General features: G+C 35.5%; 1 protein-coding gene across 1 annotated transcript; it reads left to right on the top strand.

Annotated features, from left to right (window-relative positions):
• The first annotated feature begins 4,722 nt into the window (after positions 1-4,722).
• Positions 4,723-24,425, top strand: LOC146148703 (uncharacterized). Its single transcript, XM_083386555.1, has 19 exons — positions 4,723-4,957; positions 5,569-5,710; positions 5,780-5,905; positions 6,355-6,449; positions 7,262-7,385; positions 8,563-8,675; positions 10,093-10,218; positions 10,355-10,490; positions 10,618-10,720; positions 11,902-12,027; positions 12,305-12,422; positions 13,293-13,347; positions 14,138-14,226; positions 14,455-14,604; positions 18,813-19,101; positions 20,202-20,435; positions 20,968-21,061; positions 22,005-22,094; positions 22,609-24,425. Exons 1-19 carry the CDS (start codon positions 4,808-4,810, stop codon positions 23,189-23,191), a joined length of 2,943 nt encoding a protein of 980 aa, XP_083242681.1. The 5' UTR covers positions 4,723-4,807; the 3' UTR covers positions 23,192-24,425.
• Positions 24,426-24,650: the final 225 nt, after the last annotated feature.

Below are 24,650 nucleotides of genomic sequence, written 5' to 3' on the forward strand. Positions count from 1 at the left end.
AGGGTGATCAGGTAGATTTCGACAGAGTTTTTAATGTTCTCGACGAATACGGCCTAATGTCAGGTTGTAAAATTAACATGAATAAATCACTTGCGTTTTACGTCGGGCCCGGGCGACAGATTAGGACGGAGCGACCCTTTTTAGATAAAGGGTTAGCTCGGCCTGCAGAATCATTTAGGTATTTAGGCATAGAAGTTCCAATCATGTCACGAGATGATCTTTTTAAACTAAATTTCGGTAACTTCTTAAGCAATATAGGTACAATACTTAATGTATGGTCGTCACGAGGGCTCACCCTTTTAGGGCGAATATGCATTCTCAAAAGCCTGGTTATCCCATCACTAATTTATAAAGTCAGCGTCATCCCGATCAACCTTCCAAAAAACTTCCTGCGCAAACTTAAAACAAAACTTTTTCAATTTATTTGGGGCTCTAAATGGGAGAGGATAAAACGAACAAAATTGTGCGCTAGCGTTGCTCAAGGTGGCGCTAACATGATCGATGTGGATGCCTACATCCTCGCGCTGAGTATGAAATGGGTAACAAAACTATTCGATGACAGTTATAAGGCGCCTTGGAAAAAACTGGAAAGAAGTAGTATAAGCAACAATGAAATAGAATGTTGGCTTCGCGGAAGCCAGTCTGCCCTCTCTCAAAAAGCCCGAAAACTGATTCCTTTGCAAACTATCAGAAAAACAATTGCGGACTGCAAACAGTTGATTAGCATAATGTTTACAAATCTAAGGAACGGTAGACCGTTGTGGATTAACGACCAGGTTCAATACCGTAAACAAACCTTTTTTATAAAGACTATATAATTAATGCTGGCATATTGGATTACGCGCATCTTATCGACAATACAGATCATTACATGTCTTACGATAACCTCGCCCAATATTACAACTTTTCCACCAACAATAATGAATATTTAGAACATTTAAAACTAATTTCGGCTATCCCTGGACAATGGGACTTGAATGAACCTAGTAACATATCTATGATTGACAACAAGTTGCAGACTTGTACCAAATTTCTCGTAAAACTTGATACAGTTAAAGAAATTTACTCACATATTAAAGATGCTGGCTTGTCCCCCCCAGTCAAACAGCAAATCAAGTGGGAACAGATCTTGCAAGTTTAACAAACCGAATCCCTTGGGACAAACTTTACCAAATTAACTACGACTGTACCGTGGAAAACAAACTTAGAAGTTTTCAGATAAAATTAAACCTTAGGGCCATCGTCACCAATGACGCCCTGTGCTCATTTGGAATTAAAGACTCAGATAAATGTGTTTTCTGCTGCGATGCATTAGAAACTGTAGCGCACGTGTTTTATTTTTGTACCAAAGTAGTAACTTTCTGGGAAGAAGTAACTGCCTGGATCTCGGCGAAACTTCTGATTGATTTACGCCCTAACCCTGTTCATATGTTGTTTGGTATTGTGGCAGATCAATCTGAAACCCTTTTGAATTGTTTGTTGTTGTGTGCGCGTTTCGTAATTTACCGCTGTAAGTACGCCGAATCCGTGCCGAATTTCAATATGTTCCTAAATATGGTTAAATCTGTTCAGAAATCGGAACATCTTATCGCCATTCGGAATTATAAAATTAACGACTTTCTTTGCAAGTGGCAAGGGCTATTTTAACGCTCACTTCATGTTACTCCGAATCCCCAACTGTATTTTAATGCCTTCCTGCTAATTCGTCGCTTTCTGACATGTGTCTCGCCTCTTTTTTTTCTTTCGCACTCGCTTTATTGTGTCGCTATATAATAATAAAACTTAAAAGAAGAAAAAAAAAACAACAGACCACAGAAGTAAATGCGATCGATAAAAATAGGTCGCTTGTATTCGAAGACTTGAAACACCACCACGCCGCACTGCTGCTATTCAATAGGCCTTGTAAGTGCATCAATGTAGTGCTAAACATATGACAAACAAATCTTCGTAACATTGAAAGTAACGGTTAACTCTGGCAAATAAGATGAAATCAAAACTAATATAAAAAACATTGTAGACTTCAAAGTGGTCCATCTTTTCAGAAAAATACCAGAAGATGGAATGCAGTCCTTCCATTTTGAACGACTTTGGGTATTACGTCAAAATTACCGAAGAACAGGTTCATAAAATATAAGAATCAATAAACAAAAAACACCATGATAAAAATATAATGAAATGTTGGAAGAGTAAACTTATTTAAATGTACTATAATAACGCTAATGGAGGATGTGCGAGTGACATGACATATCTCCCCTTAATCCAGTGAATTTGTAGTAAAGCGTCCGCACTTGCGATGATTTCATTTTTAGAAGGATATCCGTGAAAGTTGTAACTTTCCAAAAAGTGTAGGCGGGGTGCGGGAAAATTCAACAAGAAATATAGAACACGCACGTTTTAGAACACATAGCACGCTTTGACGCGGGTTGTAAGCAACCTCATAAAGAAGACAGCACAACAGTGATATAGAAAATAATATATTATATATATATCTAGCTTGCTAGCAGGTGGCTGGCTTAATAGTTTGCATTAGTCAGTAAAGATGGCGAATGTATTCGCGCAATAATTATTTCCACTACTCAAGAAAACTTAGTACGTGGTCTAAGCGATATATTCCATATTTTCGAGCACTTAAAAGGCAGCAGCGTGTGGGCGAATAAGCTACGACAAAATCAAACCAACCAAATGCGATCATAGATATGATAACGAAACACCGAGAACACCGCCGACAGTAGGCTTTAACAAGCAAACCTTCCCGACTTCGTGGTGTGTAGTGTAGCTAGTCAGCTCAATAAAGCCGAGCCCATTTAATGAAGCCCTGAAACAAGCTTCCGGTGAGCTTACCGAAAAAAGAACTTTCATTTCGATGATTGAACGCATACCAACATCACGCCGGTTACCCAATACAAACTAATCCCGACAAATGATGTCAAAATACTATGCCTCGAATCATTAGGGTGTTGCAACATTATCGCAGATACCACATTACTTTGTGGATATAGCCTTTTCCATTTTGGAAACTGTCACTCAAGTCGAGCCTGGTCGTGTTACAAGGTGCGGCCTTTTGAGTGCTATTAAATCGGACTGGTAAATTAAGTAGTGTTTGGGTCGATGTTTTGGAACCTTCTGATAGGAATCAGATTTAAGGAGTCTTAGGGACGTAACAGTAGTCCCATTAAACATAAGGCATCGCCCTAGGCCTAATCCACTACAAACCTACACTACAAACCTACGTACTAACTTAATCATTTTAACCCTAACTCAAATTTAACCCCGTCCATTCATACCCCCGACCCGAAACACGAGCAAACAATCTGGTGATCCAACAGGGCATCATCCAAACTAGGACGTCCAAACGTCGATATCAAAACGGACGATGTCAGACTGATGGCCCCAATTGTCCCACAGACCCACACTCTCTCCCTACAGTACTGTACGTGTTATTTAGATCTTATTCCAACAGGTATGTGTCTTATTCCGTCGTAGTTATTACTGCGTATTTGGATCATCTTGCTTTTACTATTTGTACTATGGTCTACTCACTCTACTGCCTACTACTTTATGGTGTCATAAACATTTCCGCTAAACATATTGCTGCTTAAATTATAAACCAACGTAAATAATTAGGGTTAGCGTTTGGGTTAGGGTGAGGTAATTATAATAACATTTATTTTTCCCATTTTTAATTTTTATTAATGTGAAGTTACCATTTAAAACTCGCCGGACGGCCTTTTTATCTTTGTAGGGGATTTACCTATAAACTTAAGTATCAGCGCGAGCGCGATTGTCTCTGGAACGTTCGTCAATAGCTGTATAGTATATACCTTTAGTGAGTTTATTTTTTAACTTAGGCGAAATACAATACCGTACTGCTGAGAAAGCTAATTTTATAGCCGTGTACTAAACTTCGGGACACAATCATTACATAGGGTGCAGGTGCACAAATATTTAGTATGGGAACAGTGGAACACACTTTCAAATTGGCACCAGTGTCCACCATTCTGCAAATTGCAATATGATTCTTGTAGAAGGCACAAAGTAATGTAAAAAATGAAGTTGGATACATGAATATCCTGGTATAGAACTTTAGTTGTTGCGCTAATGTCCAAAGCTTCAACAATACATGATATGTTAATTTTGCAGAATCGTGTATAGTGGTGTAAAGTTTGGTGCCTGGGTATGTCACATATGTGGCATCTTCCCAACAGGCTACCCATTTTTTGGAACTATTCAGAATATTTCTCATGATAATTATTCCTATAGAGCTGTTAAAGGAAGTGTTGCGTTATATATATATAATACAGTGGTGCTCTTTTGTTTTGATACATAGAAAGTAATGCAAAAAATAAAAAGGCACAGCCTACAATTATTTCAAGATTGCGAATGCTGTGGAAGAGCGCTTAGAATCCAACCACAGCGTTGAAGTAATTATTAAATCAACGCACAATATTTTGGTTAGGATGCTGGTTAGCGTTTGTGTGGTGGGTGGGTTAAGTATCATTATATTTAATAATAATACTTTACCTGTAGACCCAACTCAAAAGCTAACCCGCACTCTAACCCAAATAATGTTTGTTGTTCAAAATCTTAAAAAGAGATAAATTGTAAACCGTACCTTTTTATTTTGTTTTTTGCGTTACGTTCTATGCATCAAAGTGATAGAGCGCCAATATAGGCCTACTTTCTAAATTAACGGCCAGGTGTTCATATTTCATAGTTTTTTAAGTTTGTTTCTTATAATATATTTATATTGGATGTGTAAAAACATGTACCTAAGTATTTCCATTGGAGCTACCATTATTTCACCTTGATGAGAACATTCATTTCCAAAAATATGGAACCTGACTATTCCAAGAATAAAACTGTGGATTTGAATTACAAAGTCAAAGAAGATGTTTTATTAGAAAATTTATTAACTTCTCAAAGAAGTGACAAAGCTAAAGTCCTCAGGATCCAACAGGTACACGCTAAATTTTAAAATCCTTACTAGTTATATGATGTAATTGTAAAAAAACAATAGTACACAATAACTACCAGTTATTGCCTAAAAAAGATTTTGATATTTTTCCTATATAAAATATGTCAATAAGTTGCACCATAGACGTGTGCCAAGTCAGCTAAAATCCAAGCTGTGTTGAGGGAGAATGAATTTTGTCAGTTGTACACTAATCACATACTATTATAATATGGTTGTAGATGATATTTTTGTGGTAACTATCATTAATTAAAAATGAAGCCTTCAAAAGGTGTGACATTCACAGTTAGACCACTTTTAAAGAGAATCTGCTTCAGTTAAAAAAATGTCAGAGTTACCCCGAGGAAAATGAACTGTGTCTAACTCAAACTTTATAAACAGGAAAAGGCACAAACATTCACAGTCCAATTTTAACTAAGCCATCAAGCTGTTCCCTTTAATCACTCTTACATTTTAAGTTGTACCAGCACCGTGTAAATTTGATGAAGCCGCATGGTATTGCTAATGATTTAAAAAAAATGATGGTCCCCAAACCGAAACAGATTTACTATTATAAAAAATAACATCTTAACAAAACAACTTTTTGTCCATCACAGCTAAAGGATAACCTTGCGTGGCAAGGCAAATCTGACCAAAGCATTCGCCAAGCAAGGATAAAAACTTATGCCCATAAAAATGTTTCTTTTTCTCCAAGAAGTATTGTACAAGATGCAATTAAAGAGGGAAATAAGTTTGAAGGTTTGTTTAAAGTCTATTGATTTGTGTTCTGTTTTCTCATTTAGGTTTTAATTGTTATGTTACTCATAGTACTTGAGCTATTGAATTCTGGTGTCCCAGTTAATTTCAATGATGTGCAAGGGGAAGGCATGACTTTGTTGCACCAAGCTTGTGCCTACGATGATTATATCATAGCTCAAACCCTAATTAAGCAAGGTAAGTTTAGTCTTGCCTTTGGGCCACCATAAAATATATCCTGCCTAAAAGCTTTTATTAGTTTAACAGGGGTGGTAAACACGCGGCTCTTCACCCAGTTGTATGTGGCTTTTACTTTCATGTTGCACTCATAATTTTTTAGAATGCTTCGATTTTCTTTGGTTGAGTTATGGATTATTTTCGGTTTTGACTAAGACTGTTTACCTAAAGCTATTGTATTTTTAGTAACACTTTTTAAACAAGATAAACGCAAAAATAGGCCCAAATTCAAAAATAGACACACTTTTTTTCGCGCCATCGCTTTTTTGGGTGTGAGTAAGATATAGAGTGGCCATTTATTTTTTTCCATGTGTGAAAGGTGTGGCTCTTTGCAGTTAACCAAGCAACAAATGCGGCTCTTGGTATCTGATTGGTTGGCCACCCCTGGTTTATAACATTTTTTTTCTCAGGTGCCTCTGTTAACATGTTGGATGACTATCACTGTACGCCTTTACACATCTGCTGCTTATACGATTCTCTAAAGTGTGCCCAGCTACTAATTGCTGTGAGTGCTATTTATTGCATTTGTAAGCTGCTTTCAGTGTTTAGTTTAAACAACAAAATGTAAATACAAACATAATACATAATGTGAGAGAAAGCCACATGTTTGCTACATACATCATTCATAAGCATACATCATTTTAATTAATATTTTGTGCAACTACATTCCAACTGGATAATGACTGAAACATAACGATAAGCAAGTTTACTTCTACGGTAAAGTCATATTTCTAATAAGACTCTTCTCAACCATTTAATTACAACACAGGTATTCCAGAAAGGCGACCTAAATAGGTTTCAGAACAATGGCTAACAATTATAGTAACCAGAGAAGCTACTTTTGATTAGCAATCACATATGACTGTGGCCAAATTTGTTTTATTATTGCACAATTGAGTTTTGAAAGAACCATTGTAGCACAGTTGCCTTCTTCATCCTGTTTGCACAAACAAGCTCATTTGAAGGGGATCGACAGCCTGTATTAGCAAGTAAAACATTCTGGCTCAGTCATCAGAACAAGGTTCCTGGTTTGGCTTGGGTCATGAGTTTAAACCTCGCTGCGAGCTAGTTATCTTTATAGCATGGTCTTGCTCAGACAAAAATGTTGATTAAACTGAGCGAAGCTTTTTCGGAAACGTCATACTTACTTGGAGCCCTATTTTTATGTGACAAATAATTTAAACAGCATTTATCATTTTTTGGTACTAATAAAGAGCTATGTATACATTTGTTGTTTCGAACATTTTCTCTAACACAACTACTGCCAATTATTCATTGCGGTATATTCTATTGTTACACTTAAATTTTTGCTTACAGAACAATGCTCTTGCAAATGTGATGGATCTTGACTCAAATTTTGCAGTGGATCTTGCAGCTGAAAATAGCCACATGAAAGCTATGATGAAAAAGTATGTTCGACAAAAGCTTAATGTAGATGAAGGTACTACATGATTTTGACAGTTATAGGATTAAACTAAAATTTAAAAAATATCGTAGTACATAGAGGATGCAAGTTTGGTGTGCCTACTGTACTTTAAGCACATCTAGCTGAACATAGTCTTAAGGTGTTCAGTCCTCTAAAACAGTCTACCTGAAAAATTACTGTTTATTTTTGTTTATGTGTGCGATTCAGGACCCTATTTCACATCTATTAAGCATATTTCCCATGTCTAGTAGGCATTTTATTTACATTTCACATGAAGAAGTGCTAGCATATGGGCAAATTCATATATTAATGATTAATTAATTTGGTGTATCAGGTCATGGTATGCTCTCTTTCAGTGGTTTTCAGTCATTTTTTTCTTGTGAACCCCTTTTAATTTTCGGAAACTTGTGATTCTCCCCGATTTTGGTGTAGCCTATTACCCTAAAACAAAACACTAAAAGACTCATAGTCTAATGGGAAACCACATACATTTCAGAATGGTGGGTTTTTATGGCAAGAATTTTTAGATTCATGCCAAGTGAAAATGCATAACTAACCAAAGTTATGGATTAAGGACCGACTCATTCGCTTTATTTTGGCCTAATGATAAAATTTATTGACCCTTATCATGTAACAAAGGAAAATTAAAAACTATTTATGAATTTTTAAGCAGCGAATAATTTTGTTACATATGATTAAATTGTGTTTAAATACTTTGACTGGAGAGTGTCATTGCTTCTATTTATATAAGACAAGACTATTTGACTAAATCTATGCCACAGCCTTTGATTGAAGACTAGCGTAATTTACTTTAAAGTTAAAGGTATAAACACAATTATTAGATTGGCTAGTATATACTATTTTATTTGTTGTTGTTTTTTTGTCAATTTTCACCACTGGAAACCTAAAATTTGCATATTATGAGTAATATGTGCTAATTTAGGTTTATTATTTAACATAGGCTATTTTTACCAATTTCTATACTTTGCTAAATGCCATTTACTTAAACTTTAAAAATGGCTGGGCATCTGCTAAACTCCTTTATAGAACAAGAAAGAAAGAGCCCCAAATATTTTTACAATTTTTTTTATATGTAATACTTAACATGTTGATTAGGAGTAGCTACTGGTGGCGTGCCACTTTGTCTGTTTTATTGACACTAAAACAATTTGCTACAATATTGTGATTTCAGATCAGCTATCATCCTGGAGAAATAAAACCCAAAAAACAATGTTGCAAGATATTAAAGTGCTTTTGGAACAAGGATCTTCAGTTGACTCACCCAATACATCTGGAATAACATTGGTAGTACAAAGTGATTGTTAGATCAGTGTCTTGTAAACTCTAGGTTTAGGTGTATATTGTATAAGGTTAATAGTTAGGTGGTGGAAAGGTATTCAATAACAACAAGTTTGTCATGCTATTTTCTGCACAAGTTAGGTATCGATAATTGAGATGAATTTTTCTTTAAAACTACATTATTACGGTTATACCTTTTTACCAATACATTATCACTCATTCTCCCTGTATAACCTTGGTGATCAACCCGCAACTTTTTACTAGGGTTTTTGTGACTCTTTTTTCATGTTGATGTTAAAAGGATTTGCAGCCTTAATGTTAAAAAAAATCGTATAAAGCCTTACAAATATTTAAATTTTAACATTTATTTCTACTTATTTGAATGTAAAATTTTTGGCTAGTGTTCATTTTAGACAATAACTCCCATCAAAATATATTTTTTATCTCAGGGGAAGTGGGATTTAAACACTTCCGAACCACTACTTTAAATCACAACTTTAAACTTGGTGTGCACACCTACTAGATTGGCAAATGGATTAGGGCAATCACGGACTAGCAACCTATCGCCGTTACTGTTACAATTTGTTTTATATGACTGTATTGAGCTTGTTAACTAACATTGCACACTCTACAGCGATGTTTTTAAATTTAAGTCAGACCTACTTGACACCATTTAAAAGTACCCCACTCCTAAAGATTATGTTTTATAGCCGGGGTTTTTAAACGTTCTTGTCCATGCCCCCCTTTACACTCGCACCCTTCCGACTAATATGTTACATAGCCACAAGTCCATGTGCTTCCCATTGTTATTTTAATATAGAATAATCTGCATTATACATAGACAGTGTTTTAGATTAATAGAAACATAGAACAGACACAACATTTTGAGTTTGTTAAACATGGTCACAAACAAGATCTAGTTGGATAGGTCACTAGGCAAAGGTCCCCGAAACTATTGTGTTTTGTTGACTGTAATCTGAAAATAGATTTTGTTTAGTTTGTTTTTTTTACCATGTTTTGTCCATGTATTTTCTGTTAATTTGGACTATATCAATAAATATGTGAATATTTTTTATTTGCCCAATGTGCCACCTATTAAATTAAAAGTTTTGCCAATGTTAACCAATAGAAGTATTTTTTTCCTGCTTCAATCAGACTGAACTTTTTCTGTATATTTGTAACTCAAAAGCAACAGGTGTTTTAACATCATTTATTTTTATTTTTTAATCTCATGTTAAAACTTAGCTTTGTAACATCCCTAAAAGCTTCATGCAACTTCACTATGCTGCCTGTAAACTTCTTTTTTGATTTATTTCCGCCCTGTTACTATTTTCATTGTGCAGACAGTTTACTGATAGTAAGGTTAGTCTCACTGTTTTCTTAGATAAGTTTTACTAAACACTAATTTGGTCTTTTGTTTAAGCTACATGTTGCTGTCACCAATGGATACTTGTCAGTTGCTAGGCTTCTGTTGGAGAACAGTGCTAATGTAAATGTTGCAGATTCACATCTTTGGACACCCTTACACTGTGCTGCCAAGTACAGGCAGGTGTGTAACTCTTTGGTTACATGAGGTTACCTTAAATTTAGTTCTAGTTCTAGTTTTGTTATGATAAACTCTGTATTCTGTTCTTATCTTCTATTAAGTAAACTGGCTAGCATGAACATTAAAATTAAATCCACAGGCAAAAATGGTTAAACTGCTTCTTTCACATTATGCAAATCCCCATGCTCGTACCACCAGCAATCTTTTGCCAAAAGATATGACACGTAATACTGAAATTGTCAAAATGCTAACTGATGCAGAAGAGACCTTCCTGGGTATGTAGTGCGAGTGCAATTCATTACTTTTGACATTTACAAACTTGTTTGCTAAATAATAATTTGTTTGTTTTTGTTTAATAAATATTTTTGTGTAACATTATAAAATAGTTTGTTTTTTGATCAGATTTAGATAATCAAAAGACTCCATCGAAAACTAAACGCTTTTCAGCGAGTTTGTTAGATCAAAATGATGGAGAGGAAATTTCAAGAGTTCAAACCCGAATTATGTAAGAGTATTTCTATTTGTTAGCCTATTATCTAATGAACTAAAAAACTGATTTGATATATTTGCTGAAATATATAATGAATACGTGGACTGTTTTAAAAAAACATAAGGTGAATTAAAATTTACCAACATTGAAAGAAAAAAAATTAAGCAGAAAAAATAGTATTTCCATACCACATAGGACACTTTGAGCATTTATTTCTAATTTACATGTATCATTTTGTTATTATCTTTTATGTTTATTTAACTTGTAAAGAAAAATTTTACTAAACCATACTACATTTATTAATTATAACATCTACTGTCATTTAGGAGTCCTATTTTTTGTTTATTCAATAATGAGAGCCAAAGAGTTGTGGTTTCAAACACTGGATTTCTTTTATGTGGTTGGCATGTAATAGCAGTGATGTTTGCAACTGCCAAAAATCAGTGCCAAAGTGCCTAAATTATCAAAAATAAAAGTGTCAAAGGAGGCTGGCTCTGCAGAAAAACCTTTTTTTAGTCTATACATTTTTAGTCTGCTGCTGACGTCAATATCCGCAGCGGTAGATTCACCTAAAGCTACGCAACAGTTCACCTATTCTAGGGATGGCGAACTACTGACCCGCAGGCTCTATAGAAATACCGGAATGCTATAATTTATTTTCAGGAAAGGATGTATTTTAAAAAAAATTACTGTTCAAATCAGGGCTGTCCAATCTGTGGGTCTTACAAAAAAGTGTTTTAGGGGTGACAAGTACGCCTACACAAGGTGACAAGTACCCCACGCCAACAAATGCATGCAGAAAAGCAGACAAATAAAAGCAATTAAGACCTCACAGACTACAAGTTCTGAAAACTCTGGTTAAACCATACTGAAAAGCTTTCTGCTGAACTCCTGCAATCCCATACTAATGCTGCAGTTGTTAACTATTTAGGTTCTTAATATTCGTGGGAATCCGAATCTGGAAATCGAAAAAAAAACATCAGCAAAGTTTCACATAAAAAAAAAATAGGACTCCATAATAATAAATATGACCCACATGTGCATTTTGTAAGGATTAAGGTCAGGTTTGTGACCCGCGCTCCGAAAAGGTTCGCCATCCTTGACCTATTCACTGCTTAATAGTAAGGCCAAAGTTTAATTGTCTTTTTACTGTGTTAAACCAAAACATAAAAATATGTTAAAGTATTCATTTGCAGAAGCTCAACAAAAATTTGCAAGCGGGATATCATTAGAGAAAAGGAAATATTGCAACTTTCATCGGATGTTTTAACAGCAGAAATTAAGCAGCAAATAGCTTTTCAACCACCTAATATTAACTCAAGGTAACAATGGTGAATTTTTTATCTGCAAACTTAAATGCTTGTTAATGAAGTTTGTTTCAGCATTTTTACCATCTGAACATCTATCTACAACAAATCTTTAATTCAATTTTTTAAACTATGTATATCACTTTTAAATCACATGCATGCTTATTGCCCATCTTCATTACACTTTTTGACTTTTTTCTACAAAGCTCACTTTCTGGTGTCTTGGTTTGTAGTGTGCCATTTGCATGTGTGAATGTTAAGTATATTGGAACTAGCAAATTTATGTTTTTAGTTTTTTGAATGACATTTCATGGGATCAAGTGCTACCTCCTCCAATCCCACCACGTGATGCACCTCAAACCCCTAACCAGTCACAAACCTTCTCGGCAGTAAAATTGCAGCACCGGCAAGTAGGAAAACCTTTACCCTTAAATGACATTTAAATATAGCTTTTAAATATAGTATTAAATTTAGCATTTTATTTTTATTTTAGTTTCGATAGGTCTTATTTGCTGTTTCTTGGTGACTAACCACAATTTGCTTTCTTTCCCATTTTTTTGTCAAAAGGATTGTGTACAATAACTTGCTTGGTCTAATATTGCAAAACTTGATTTATTTTAGAATTAAGAAATTGATTAATATTTTATTACATGTTTGATTTATCTTAGACCAGGGTTCGGCAACCTTTTTCTAGTCGCAGGCTAAAACCAAACTCAGAAAGATCTCTGCGGGCCACACAAAATGATAACTAAGAATTGTGTTATTTTCATGTTAAAGCAACTGTGAATCAGCCGGACCTCGGATCGTAATAACATTTAAGAAGGCTGTAAAGTGTTGGCGCAAAGAGCGAAACAAAGCGTTTGTTTGGTTTAAAATTCGAGTTCACGCGTTGTCATCCATACTACTAACGAAAAGTAATAAAACTACTTTGAGGTAACGCGCAACATTTAAAGCTAATCTAGCTGAGTGTTGGCACACCTGGCGAGCGAAGGGAGCGCGATTTTTTTGGTATACCGGCATTTCTTTTAAATTCCTTGCAAGAAAATTTTTCGCACTTACGTAGTTAAAATAGTCAAAAAGTATGTGAAACGGACTCGTGTCTAAATTGTCAAAGAGGCGGCTGGCCGAATGAATTGCATCGGCGGACCGTAGATTGCCGACCCCTGGCTTAGACCATAGTGTTTTTCTTGTAAAACTTTTTTTTTCTTAAATTGCATGAATCATGATTGAGTGTCTTTAAGTTATTCCTTTTCCTTGTTTTTATTTTTGTTTTTCTCAAGATTACTAATCTGCATGACGAAAAGTTACTCAAGGCTGTTGTAACTATTCAAAGAGGTAACTGTCTTATTTTAGGCCCATTGCTGAGATTATTTGTTTTTAGAATTTGTGTTACTGTCAGCACATTTCACACATGATACAATTTGTTTATATTGTATTGTAAAACTTCAAAGACCCTATGAAACCATTCTTTCTATGTTCTAACCGGCACTTATGTTTCTAAAAATGTCCTTCTAAAGTTTACACAGCAATTACTTACACTATGTCCTTTACATCACTTGTTTGCATTTGCTAGTTACTTATAAACCTTGTAGCACGACTCACTGCATGGAGCTACTAGAATCGTTTTATAAGTATCAGGTTATATTTGTACCAAAAAATCCTTAATTCAGGTGGCATTGTCTCCGACTTCATAGATAAAGTAATACTTAGCAGTTCAGTTTAACTATTTTGGTTGATGTCTGTTACAGTAAAGTACAAAAGTAGAGGGTGATTAGGGTCACCTGATTAAGATTGTTGGAAAATGGCATAATTTTTTTCTTATTATTTTAAAACACAATTAACAACAATCTATTAGTTTTAAGCCAACTACATAAACAAGAATTATTTGTTTGGCCTTAAAAAATAGTTTAAACTTTTTTTAAAATTTAATAGGACCAAATGATCTGTTCATAAAGTATTTTGTAAAATATATGGTTTTTATGTATATTTTTTGTTACCATTGGTGTTTACCATTGTTGTTTCGTTTTATCCTTTAACTTAAATAATAAAAAAAGTTATAACCCAACATTTATTTACAATGTGTTCACATTGCGATGCTATTATTGATGATGTTGTTATGAAACAGCTTTTCGCAAGTACCTTCACCTCCCTAGGAGAAAAATCTCAAGAATGCTGTGCAAGATTGAAGAAGTTGGAAATATTTTTTGCGACCAGGTTTCCAAAGATAATATATTTTATGTAGAAGCTCTTGGTTTTTGTATGATATGTCTAGATTTGTGTATGAATTTCCCAAGCTTCTATATATTGTAAACAAATGTTCTTAATTCATTTAAAAACGGCGTTAAGTTAAATAAATGTATTTTAGCATTTTTGTGTCAAGGTAATCGCTGTAACGTATAAATCAAACAAATATTTTTCTTAAACGATTTCCTTTTTCTTTAGGTGGTCATTCAAAACGCTGAAGATATTGCCAATGAAAGTGACCGTCAGAGGGCACTAAAGATGCACCAGCGCAAAAGTTGGAGCGCCAAAGCTTCCAACCCAATGCTTCTTCATATTAAAAACGATCGGCCAATGTCGACAGGGTATTTGGTGAGCAACTTGTTAGATTAAGTACAGTAGTTCTACCAGTAGTGAAGCAAACATGCTTGATGTTTAAAAAGAACCTTTATTTTGGCAAAACATTTTAGCCTTCAATGTGAATTACGGAGGTGTTGATTTATAGGCATTTGTAATCTTCTGTTAGATTACTTTTTGTGTTGTTCAAAATTTAGTACAGGCCTGAATGTAGCTTCAGGACTTTTGAATTAGTTAGGAGTGGCAAAAAAACGTAGAATTAAGACTTTCGAATTAGTTTTACAGCAGATAAAATGTCGAGTAGTTGGTAAATGAAAGGTTTAAGTATTGTATTAAACATTAGGATAAAGCCAGAACAGTTAGTCGATCTTATCTTTTTTAACAATAGAAATTTAGTCTGATATACGAGGGTAGTTGTCATAGGAGACGTGTTTTACTTTCAATGGTGTGCTACATTCAATAGTCATGTAAGCAGTTGTTATTTAATGTTTGCTTTCGCCATGTTCCAAATATTCACCTCCGGTTGTGATGCTTTCGTTTGTGTGCCAAACTCAGTATTGGTGTATGCCTAATACTCCCAGCATCTGATAATTTGTTTAATTAAATAAAAAATGGCTTGCAATTAACTGTACTCAACAAATAAGTTCGTATATGCCAATGTAAATCTCGTAATAAAATGTGCATAACATACTAAGAAAGTATCTATGTTTATAAAACTGAAGATTATTCAATTAACAATTCTATAAGATAATTGACATTTAATACTTTAATTCGATAAGTTTGGTTTTAATTGAATTTGGTTGTACACAGAAGACACAAAGAACGTGTACCGAGTGCTAGTAGCCACAGAGCAGCGATAACATTAACATGTTTGGCTTTGCTGGAAAGTATTGCTTTCTTGCTGCTTATCGTTACAGCCTCGACAGTCACGATTTTTGCTTGATGTTCGGAGTATCTGTGTATGCAGTTTGGGTAAAGCTGAGCAGCCCATTCCTGTGAACCGGAAATTAGTTTTCTGTTTATAACCCAATGCGAACGTCCCATAATTATTATGCACGTTGGCTGCGCCTTTACCGGCAAACTACCGAAAGCGGTGCTCGATATTTACAAGAGTTTAAAATAAGTATTACGCCATATTTGTTTAACCTTACAGCCTTTTTTTCTTTTACTAAAATCAACCAATCACTGTTGAAAGACGTCCTAATCCATGGCATAATTGTCCGACTTGTACGCGTTTCAAGACCTTCAATAATGTGAAGCCAGCTCGAGTATTTAACGTTTACGCATTGAAATGTGTTCGATTTATAAAATTGATCTTCCCATGAGATTTCTCGTAACCAATCCTAACCCTGGATGTTACCTTTCGCTATGATTTTCGGTATAGAGCTGTGTAATCTTTGGTCGTTTACCAGCACATTAAAATTTTCATAAATCAGCGGAACAAAACTTCTATCAACACTGGAGGCAAATGTCACGTAAATACTGACATTAGGCTTTAAATAAAAATACATTCATAAAATCAAACTTGAAAAGTGTAAGGTATATTTTTACGCATTTATTGCTTATTGGTAAAATAACTAAATTAAATTTATACATTGCCAATGGTGGCTATGAGGATATTGCTATAGACATTGGTGTTCATTTGGCCAACCGTTTGTTTCCCACGCGCCAACATTTAGGTTGTATTTTGTTTATTTGTTTGTTTTTGTAGCTACGCCACTCACAATTCATATATACACCCCTAAAAACGAATACTTTGTGTAAGATTATAATTAATCTTACCGAAACTCACTTCTGGTTATGAGTTATTTAATATCCTGTCGAATTTGTTTTCTAGAAATTATTAATTTTACGAGCTGTCGTGCATTTTCGTGTAATATCTCTGGGGTATAGTGCGTCAGTTATAATCATGTACAATGCGATACATGCGCCAGAGGTTATCTACCCCTGTATACAGTAAATTCGGGGTTCCATCTAATATATATTTTAATTCTGATAGAAACGTTGAAAACCTTTTGCATTTTGTTTTAGCGAGCTTATCGTTTGGAAGGTATGCTTGATCTGCGCTTTGAAAAACACTTCGACTTTTGACAAACACATTTTTTATTTTGTTAGTTTTTAGAATAGAGCATAACGTTTAATCTGGATTGTTTCACTTCCAGCCTCGATATTTCTCGATTACAGAAAACGTTTTCTATATAATCCTGGGATGGATAAAGCATAACTGTTTTACCAAACCTTTCCAGCAAAAAATATTTATATAGTGTGGATACATTTTTAATCGCTTGTATTTTTTTTTACCCCTCAAGGTATTTATATTCCCCAAGGAAAATCTATATTACCGCGCGTAACGGCATACGCGATTCTTTTAACAGATATATGGTAGAAACATAGCAAGACGTGCAAAATCTTCATTTTTTGCCTCACAATTTTTTAGGCGGTATCGGGGCTTGAAACTTATATTACATTAATAATAAGTCTTCCTTGTTTTGGTAAGATATACTTAGCACCTCATTTGTTGGATTTTACTCTTAAATCGGCGGAGCGGATGTTAATATTTTGGATTAGGCATTTTTGAAATTATTCCCTGAATGTGATTTTGACTTTTTGCAGTTATCACTAAGATTTTTCATAGACGGTTGGCCAGCGAAGTAACTCCAGCAATAAAAGTTAAAACACGTATACCCAAGGCCTAAGCCGACCTTTGTTTAAGTCTGGTCAGATTTTTAGCTTATGACCCGTCGCCACTTAACACCCGCCAACGCCATCCGCCTGTCTGGTGAAGATCCCTGCGATGCGAAACTTGCGAAATAAAAGATAGTCGAAACTCAATCGAGCGTGGCGACGCTCTATCGGCTTGTCGCGTTGGGAATATCATATTTTTGTGACGGGTTCCGATTAAAGTGGGAATGTTTGTGCCCGTATCCGAGTGATTTTTTGCGTCTGCCAACCACTGGTTTTGTTGTCACTGCCTTACAGCACACAGCAAACAGTAAAGCAAAGCAACCTATTGTCATTTCCGATTGTGTTTAGTTTAAGGCTTATTGTAGACCGAGGACGTGTCAAGAGTGCGATTATTTTTACACACCTAGCATTAGGACTTGCCTGGTGTAAGTGAGCTACGGTGCTTGTTATGACCAACATAAATTTACTGCATGACGTACATGTTATAAAAATATGCTTACCGTGGCGTTTTTTTGTTACGCCAATAGCTAGATCTTGTCTGCCTAAAGTGGCGTTGGCAGTGAATGGAAGGAAGCTGTCAGATTCGTGCCACGATTTGGGAGGAATCCAATTGGAGTCGTATTAACAGCTAGTATTCTACCCCGACGTACAGCTTGTATTGTGCCACGGTTGTTGATGTTAAAAGCTTTCAGGTCTCGCTCACCACTGATGTGGTCGTTGGCCACAGAGTTCTCATTAAAGGGCAGTGTTTAGGTATCAAACTAACTGTGACGAGTCCTTGTTTAAAAAATTATACTTTGCAGTCGCCTTTCTTCTTGTTTTCAGCTTAGTGGTATATGAAAATTTTATTTTGACATTAAGGCAAGCACTTTCAGCGCTTTTTGACAGTTGTTACGGAGATTGTGTAGTTTAAAAAGAAGAAAGCAGTCGTAGTTCAAGAACGAAGAAGCTTTCGCATGTTTTTTTTACTCTGATTCAATGCTGCCGGTTTCTTGGCGCTTTCACTTGAATAAATTTCCAAACGCTGGTAGTTAAGTTTCTGTTCTGCTTTGCACCCAACATGTGATTACGAATCGATAATGGGCAGATTAGGCCAGACATTCGCCAAGGCTTTGATTGATCGTCTTGTCCTGGATAGCCTACGACTCATTGTAAGAATAACATTTTGAGAGAAATATGGAAAACTCTGCTAATTTTGTTTGTTGTCATTAAAGTTTTCTACCAGATAATTTGTTATAAACGGCTAGTCGTAAATGTGAAAGTTGTACTGTATTTTCTAATTATCTTTTAGAACGTTTGTACGTCGTAGAATACTCATGCTACAAGATCAATTTGTTTATCTGTGTCGTAAACTAAAAAGTCCTTACTATCCATTTAAACTTTTGATAAAAAATAACATACGCATATAATTCTTTTAATTCTCTGCTTAAACTCGTTCCAAATAAACCGACTACAAAACATCTGTATTTTTGGTCAGCAGAAAAGCTTTACTAAGAAAAAAAGTAAAAAAAACATTACACTAGTTTTGTTTACGCAAGATGGAACAAATGTCGTACGCCCCCGATCCAGGGGCTGTGTGGCTGCCCCAGGATCCTGGCCAGCACCAAACCATCATGGAGAACACCTACCAACAGATGCCCCCCGATGTGGTGCCTTACTGTGGAAACAACCAGGTGTCCCGCATGTGGAGTACCATGCCACATCGCGGTCAACGCGGCAAATCGGCTCACCACAGAGATTCTATCGACAGCGGTCTTTCGATGATGTCCAATTCCAAAGACTTGGTTGAGTTGACTGGCACTGTGAAACGAAGCCTCACCATCAAAGGTCAGTTTTTAATCAAGTTCCTTGCTTAGCTACCAGTCAGTTCAACTGGCAGGTCTGATACACAGGGCGTTATCACCAGCGCTTGCTTGGTATTCAGCCAATAACAGAGGTTTGATTCATTTTATAAGCAGGATATAATTTAAGATGCACTATTTAAAAAAAACTGTGTTTTTTGACATCAAAGGGCGTGAAATGTGAAGACCAAAATAGCGCAATTTCCCCAGGGAATCTGATGTCATGCATTTCGCGTCAACCATTCAACTTTAATGCCAAGCATTTTGAGATTTATTTGAGATTAATCCATAAGGGTTTTTATTTTCTACTCGTAATTTTCCCAGCCTTATTTTAACCGATTGCAAAAATTCATTTTTTTTGATGGATTATGTCTGAGTTTAATGCAAAGATTTGTGTCTTCATATATTTTCTAAAATTAAATACAAAAGGTAAATCCTTGATATTTTTCGACTTTTTTTATTAGTGCCCTTCGCTACTGGTGACCTTGCTAGATGTGCCGCCGATTTACTGAAAGTGTTTTATACTTACGCTTTTTTAAACCGTCTTGTACTCGAACCACCACGTGAAACGTACATCAAGACGGCATTTTGATCGTATGCAATGCCAGGGGGAAACTTTATAATTTTTAATTCATACGAACATACTCCAAATCCATGCAATAAAATCGTATGAAGATAGTATTATTTATTTGCCCTATTTTAATTTATTTATTTTTTGTATACACCCTAATGCGATTCATCATTGGGTTACTTCGAACATGACAATGTCGCCAAACCCAACATTTTAGTTAAGACAAAGTAATTAATTTTGTTTAATTATTTATTATTTACATATTACATAGCTTTCAAACAACGGACATCTCTACAGTTCTAACGTTTTTATTTTTTTCAAAACTGACGAAACTCACTACTAAATTAGGAGATAAGGCCAAGAAACTGTGACAGGCGCTTTAGTTACCTCAGTGCAAAGCCTTATAAAACTACCATTTAAAAACCGATGTAGCTCTGTATTAGTCTGGTTCTTGTATAGATCTTGACATCTTAAATCTTGACAGTTAAATTAAACGATATGTAACTGTTGTTCAGACAAGCGATCAAGTTATAGTAAAAATGCAACTTCTCCACCATCGCACGCTGAATCAATCCCAGTCCGACTCCGCAAGTCGTCCCTTGGCGCGATGCGACCCGCCACCAACTATACCACTTATCGGATGCCACCCCTCACCCCTACAGTGGCAACACTTATCCACCACACTACAACCGTGAAGCAAGATGAGGAACTCGATGACAACCACTCGCACGCTAAAGTTATGCAACCAGGTGCTTGGATATTGTAGATTTAATCAAACGCCATAAATGTTTTCGGGAAACTTTGTTGTATTTTTAATGTAGCATTAACAAAGCTTGGCGTTGCAAGATAAGTGTTTTATATAGTAGCTTGTCGTTATGCTAAACACTCTTATGTCCTAAACACGTTTCAACTGTTATTGCATAAAGGAAAAGGGCATTTTGCTCTACACACCATGACTGATCATGACTGATATCACTGGGGTAATCGCATTTTTCCCAAATCAGAATCTTTTGTTACATAGTTCGTAAACGATAGCTTGGTTCATTACCTAAAAAATTAGAGTTAATGGTCATTCGTCTGTAGTAATCATTAAAATGAAAACATTCGCTACCAAACGTTGTTAAAGTTTCTATAATGTTTACTAATTGTTCTCGCTTTTGAAGTCTGCGTACATGGCTACACCCAAGTAATCGTTCGCCAAGAGAATGGTCTTATTTTTAGTTCTATTTAATCATAAATATTTAAAAGTTTTAAAGCAACAATAATTGTTATTTGTTTCAGTCGACGAAATCCAGCCTAATCATTTTCATCGTGGTGATCAACAATTTCTGCGACACAAGTTTCACTCAATGAAAACGCCAGGGCGTGAACACAGGTAACACAACTGAGTCATGTCATTTGTTAACAAGGAACAATAGTCCCCTTTTCCTCTTTACAAGTTTCAAATAAACTGAAACAATGTAAACTTCAATGGTAGTTGTCAGCCATTGGCTGTATGGCTGTTTTTAGCATTTTTTACAAGGAATTTAAAAGATAATATATCAATACTGTATTATCATACATTTCTGACTTTCAACAATTCCTGAAAAACTATGTTTATTGCAAACTTTTTTGTTTTACTATGTTGATTAACAAACTAAACAAGGTCGTTAATATAAAACATAGATCAAGATAAAAAACAACTGTTAATGTCAAAAAGCTGATGGCAGGTTAAACGTTGTTCGTTTTATTCCTTTAATGTGTTTTTGATAAATCGCAATACGAAACGTTAATAAATTGCACCAACCAAACCAGTGAACATCTGTATGCAAACATTGTCAGGATGACCACATTTACATGTAGTGTAGTGAAAGTAACGTATTACAAAGCATTTTTTTTATCTATACACGAGCGAGCCTAGTATGGTGGCTATCTGAGAAACGTTGGTTGAAAGAGTTTATCCATCATTAGGTAGTGATTACCATTTTAGTGAAATTTTAAATTATTAAATATTTGCCGTTATATTCGGGCTTTTAATGTAATATTTTTGCTTATTCAATAAACACTCTGTTAAAAAACACCATGCTCTGAAGAACTACATTACATATGGCGTAGCTGTTTTACCTGATTTACCTATACGAGAACCATCGTAGCATTAATGAAAAGTTAACACTTTTATACAGTAAAAGTTTAGTCCTGATTCCGGAACAACTTTTGTCGTCCGACAAAAAGCTATCACGAAACATAAAATCGCATTTAGGTTTACCTTGCACATATAGCGGCAATCACGTTGGATTTGTTTGTTTTTTATCGATTTGTTTTTATTTTATTTCATACAGATACGGATCATTATTATCGGACAGGGGACGAATACTTCGCGATAATAGACTTGCAATAGGAAATGTGGAGACTTCACCCGTGCTCAACAGGCAAGTCGCAGACTGCTTTGTGTGATCTAATTGGCCGATTAAAATGCTTCGTGATTTCGTAACGTGTCCAAGTGTTATGTCAACTTCATGCAGGCTATTGTATAAAACCTATTCGGAACAAAACAACAGCAAAGTACTCTAGCAAAGCTAGCAATCTTAAAAGATATATATATATTTCGCCAATCAAGGCATCCTCAGTATATCTTAATTCGAATGAACGGAACAAAACAATTACGAAAGTAAAACATAATTTGATTTTATAAGTTAACTAAGGTTTAGTACAATAGTCAATATATTTAGTTTTTTCATAAATGGATCATACGAACTTCTTTAACATCTTAACCGGCAAGAATTCCGATTAAATGAACTTTGTTCAGTAATTGCATTTCGTGGTAAAACAAGTTATAAATATTGTGGATGCGAAAGTCTGCTAGTTGTCGGGGTGCGTTAAAACTGTTTTTTCCGCGAAATAGCTTAATGGCCAAATAGATTAAATCTCTCCTTAATTACTCAGGCACAGCTGGGATGGTCAAAACAAACATTTTCAGTCGGAAACCGACCAAGAAGCACCGGTATATCAAAACCTTTCCAGCAATATCGCCATGAATCGATTCAGTGACGAAGTTACTACGTCATTCGCGGGAAACCTGTCTTACGAAAGTCGATACCTTGACGTCACGCTGCCTCGTCGAAAGTCGAGCAATGGCCCACCACCTCCACCTCGACGTAACCCCGGAACGAGGTTAAGCGATTCATCCGATCGCCTCCAGGTTGGTTCCAATCGCAAGGGCTCTTTAACCTCGTTTAACCAGACAACTGCCAGTTCAACAGTACCACTCGAAAGCCAAACGCTTCCGAGGCCGACAAAAGAATCGTTTCCTAGCGTTGTCCCACCCCCTTTGCCGGACTACACGCCACAAGTAGTTATTAACAAACGGAAGAGCCTTGTAGGTGAAGATCTCCCACCACCACCAGCGGAGCTACTCTCTGAAGATTCCACTGTACATTTTGCCAATAACCTGAGGGTAGAAGAAGAAGAAAGGCAAATTTACCAACAAGAGGATTCTTTCTCTTTTCCTCCCCCGCCAACGCTGTAATAATCTTCAAGTTTGTAATAATTTGTACAGATGTTCATGTGCAATCGTGATTTCAACCGGTGTGCTTTAGCAATGGACGGTTTTGCTTATTTTTTACTATACATCATGTTTAATATTAGTAAAAAAACTTTAAAACACAGTCTTATTATGTTTTATCTGGTAAAGAATGCTACCTTATTAAACTGTGTATAAATGTTTATAGTGCCTTTTCTCGACTATACTAACCGGTCACATACTGTGATTCGCTATTCTAAACAGAACTTACGCTTTTTATTCCGTTTAAAATTGCTCTTTTGAGTCCAGGATAATGAGTTTGGGTGGTTTGCAAAAATGTAATTTTTAAGTTTGTTTTTCGTTTTATGCTGGCACCCAGTTGTTTCGAACCTACCCAGCTGGTCTGGGCTCAATCGTTCATCGAGGGCATATTTTTTCAGTAGGTAGCAGGACCTAATTTAAAATGAATATCATCGGATTAAACTCATTTCATAAACATTTTCATTTTTGCACCCAAACTTTCAGATGTTGACCAAAACTATAATTATGCCAAACTTATTTAATTGATTGTATTGTACATATTGCCAAACACTTTTTATTTTGCGTAAATTGAGCCAAGGCTTTCGGTTTATTAAAACTCGAGCATAAGCAAACTAGTTCTTGTACCCAAAACAGTACCATGATATTTTGTACTAATAGTGCGACATTCTTATGCGTGTATTTTTAAAGTAGCATCGCCACGACAGCGACATGTCATTTGTCACGAGATCACATCACGATCTTATTCGTGTTCTTTGTATACTTGTCAATTAAGCGCAATTCATCGATTGCATTGCTTCTTTGCCATTTCGTGCTATGAGACTCTTGAATTGTGACTCAGAAATGTAGGCTTTTTAGCATAGTTAGTTATTGTAAAACGACAATGCTATTACATGAAATAACAAAATAAAACTTGATATGACGTTTCTGTAGAAGCTGTTCTAAAGTTTTCAAATTTCCTTAAAGTTTCGAAAAGACAATCGCGTTTTAATGTTTGCTTTCTCACTTTTCTATAAGTTTCAGTGATATCGTAGTATTGAAGCAATGCCACCTTTTCATACTCCTGCATTTCAGTGCCCTTTCTATCATATTTTTCACTTGCGTTTTATTTTGTTCTATTCTTTGTGTGTTTACAAACATTTTGCCTTGACAAGTCATCTTATTTGTTAAAAATTGCAAATAAAAGCACTTTTTCAGCGCTGTCCGCATCTGCTTGTGAAGTTTCAACAGCGGAGTTTGTACTACATTTTGAAAATTTGACTTAAAACAGGTTTGTACTTGTGTTTTGTCGTACGTTGCCAGGTCACCGACGAAGTTTTGAAGCGGGTTGTCGTTATTATCATCGCATCGGTAAAGACATGTTAATCCCAGAAGAACAGCTTAACTTAACAAGCAGTGTATTCGGTACTATGGTGGTATGTAAAAT

This window comes from Ascidiella aspersa, chromosome 4 (assembly GCF_963924565.1).
Source record: "Ascidiella aspersa chromosome 4, kaAscAspe10.2, whole genome shotgun sequence".
Lineage (NCBI taxonomy): Eukaryota > Metazoa > Chordata > Ascidiacea > Phlebobranchia > Ascidiidae > Ascidiella > Ascidiella aspersa.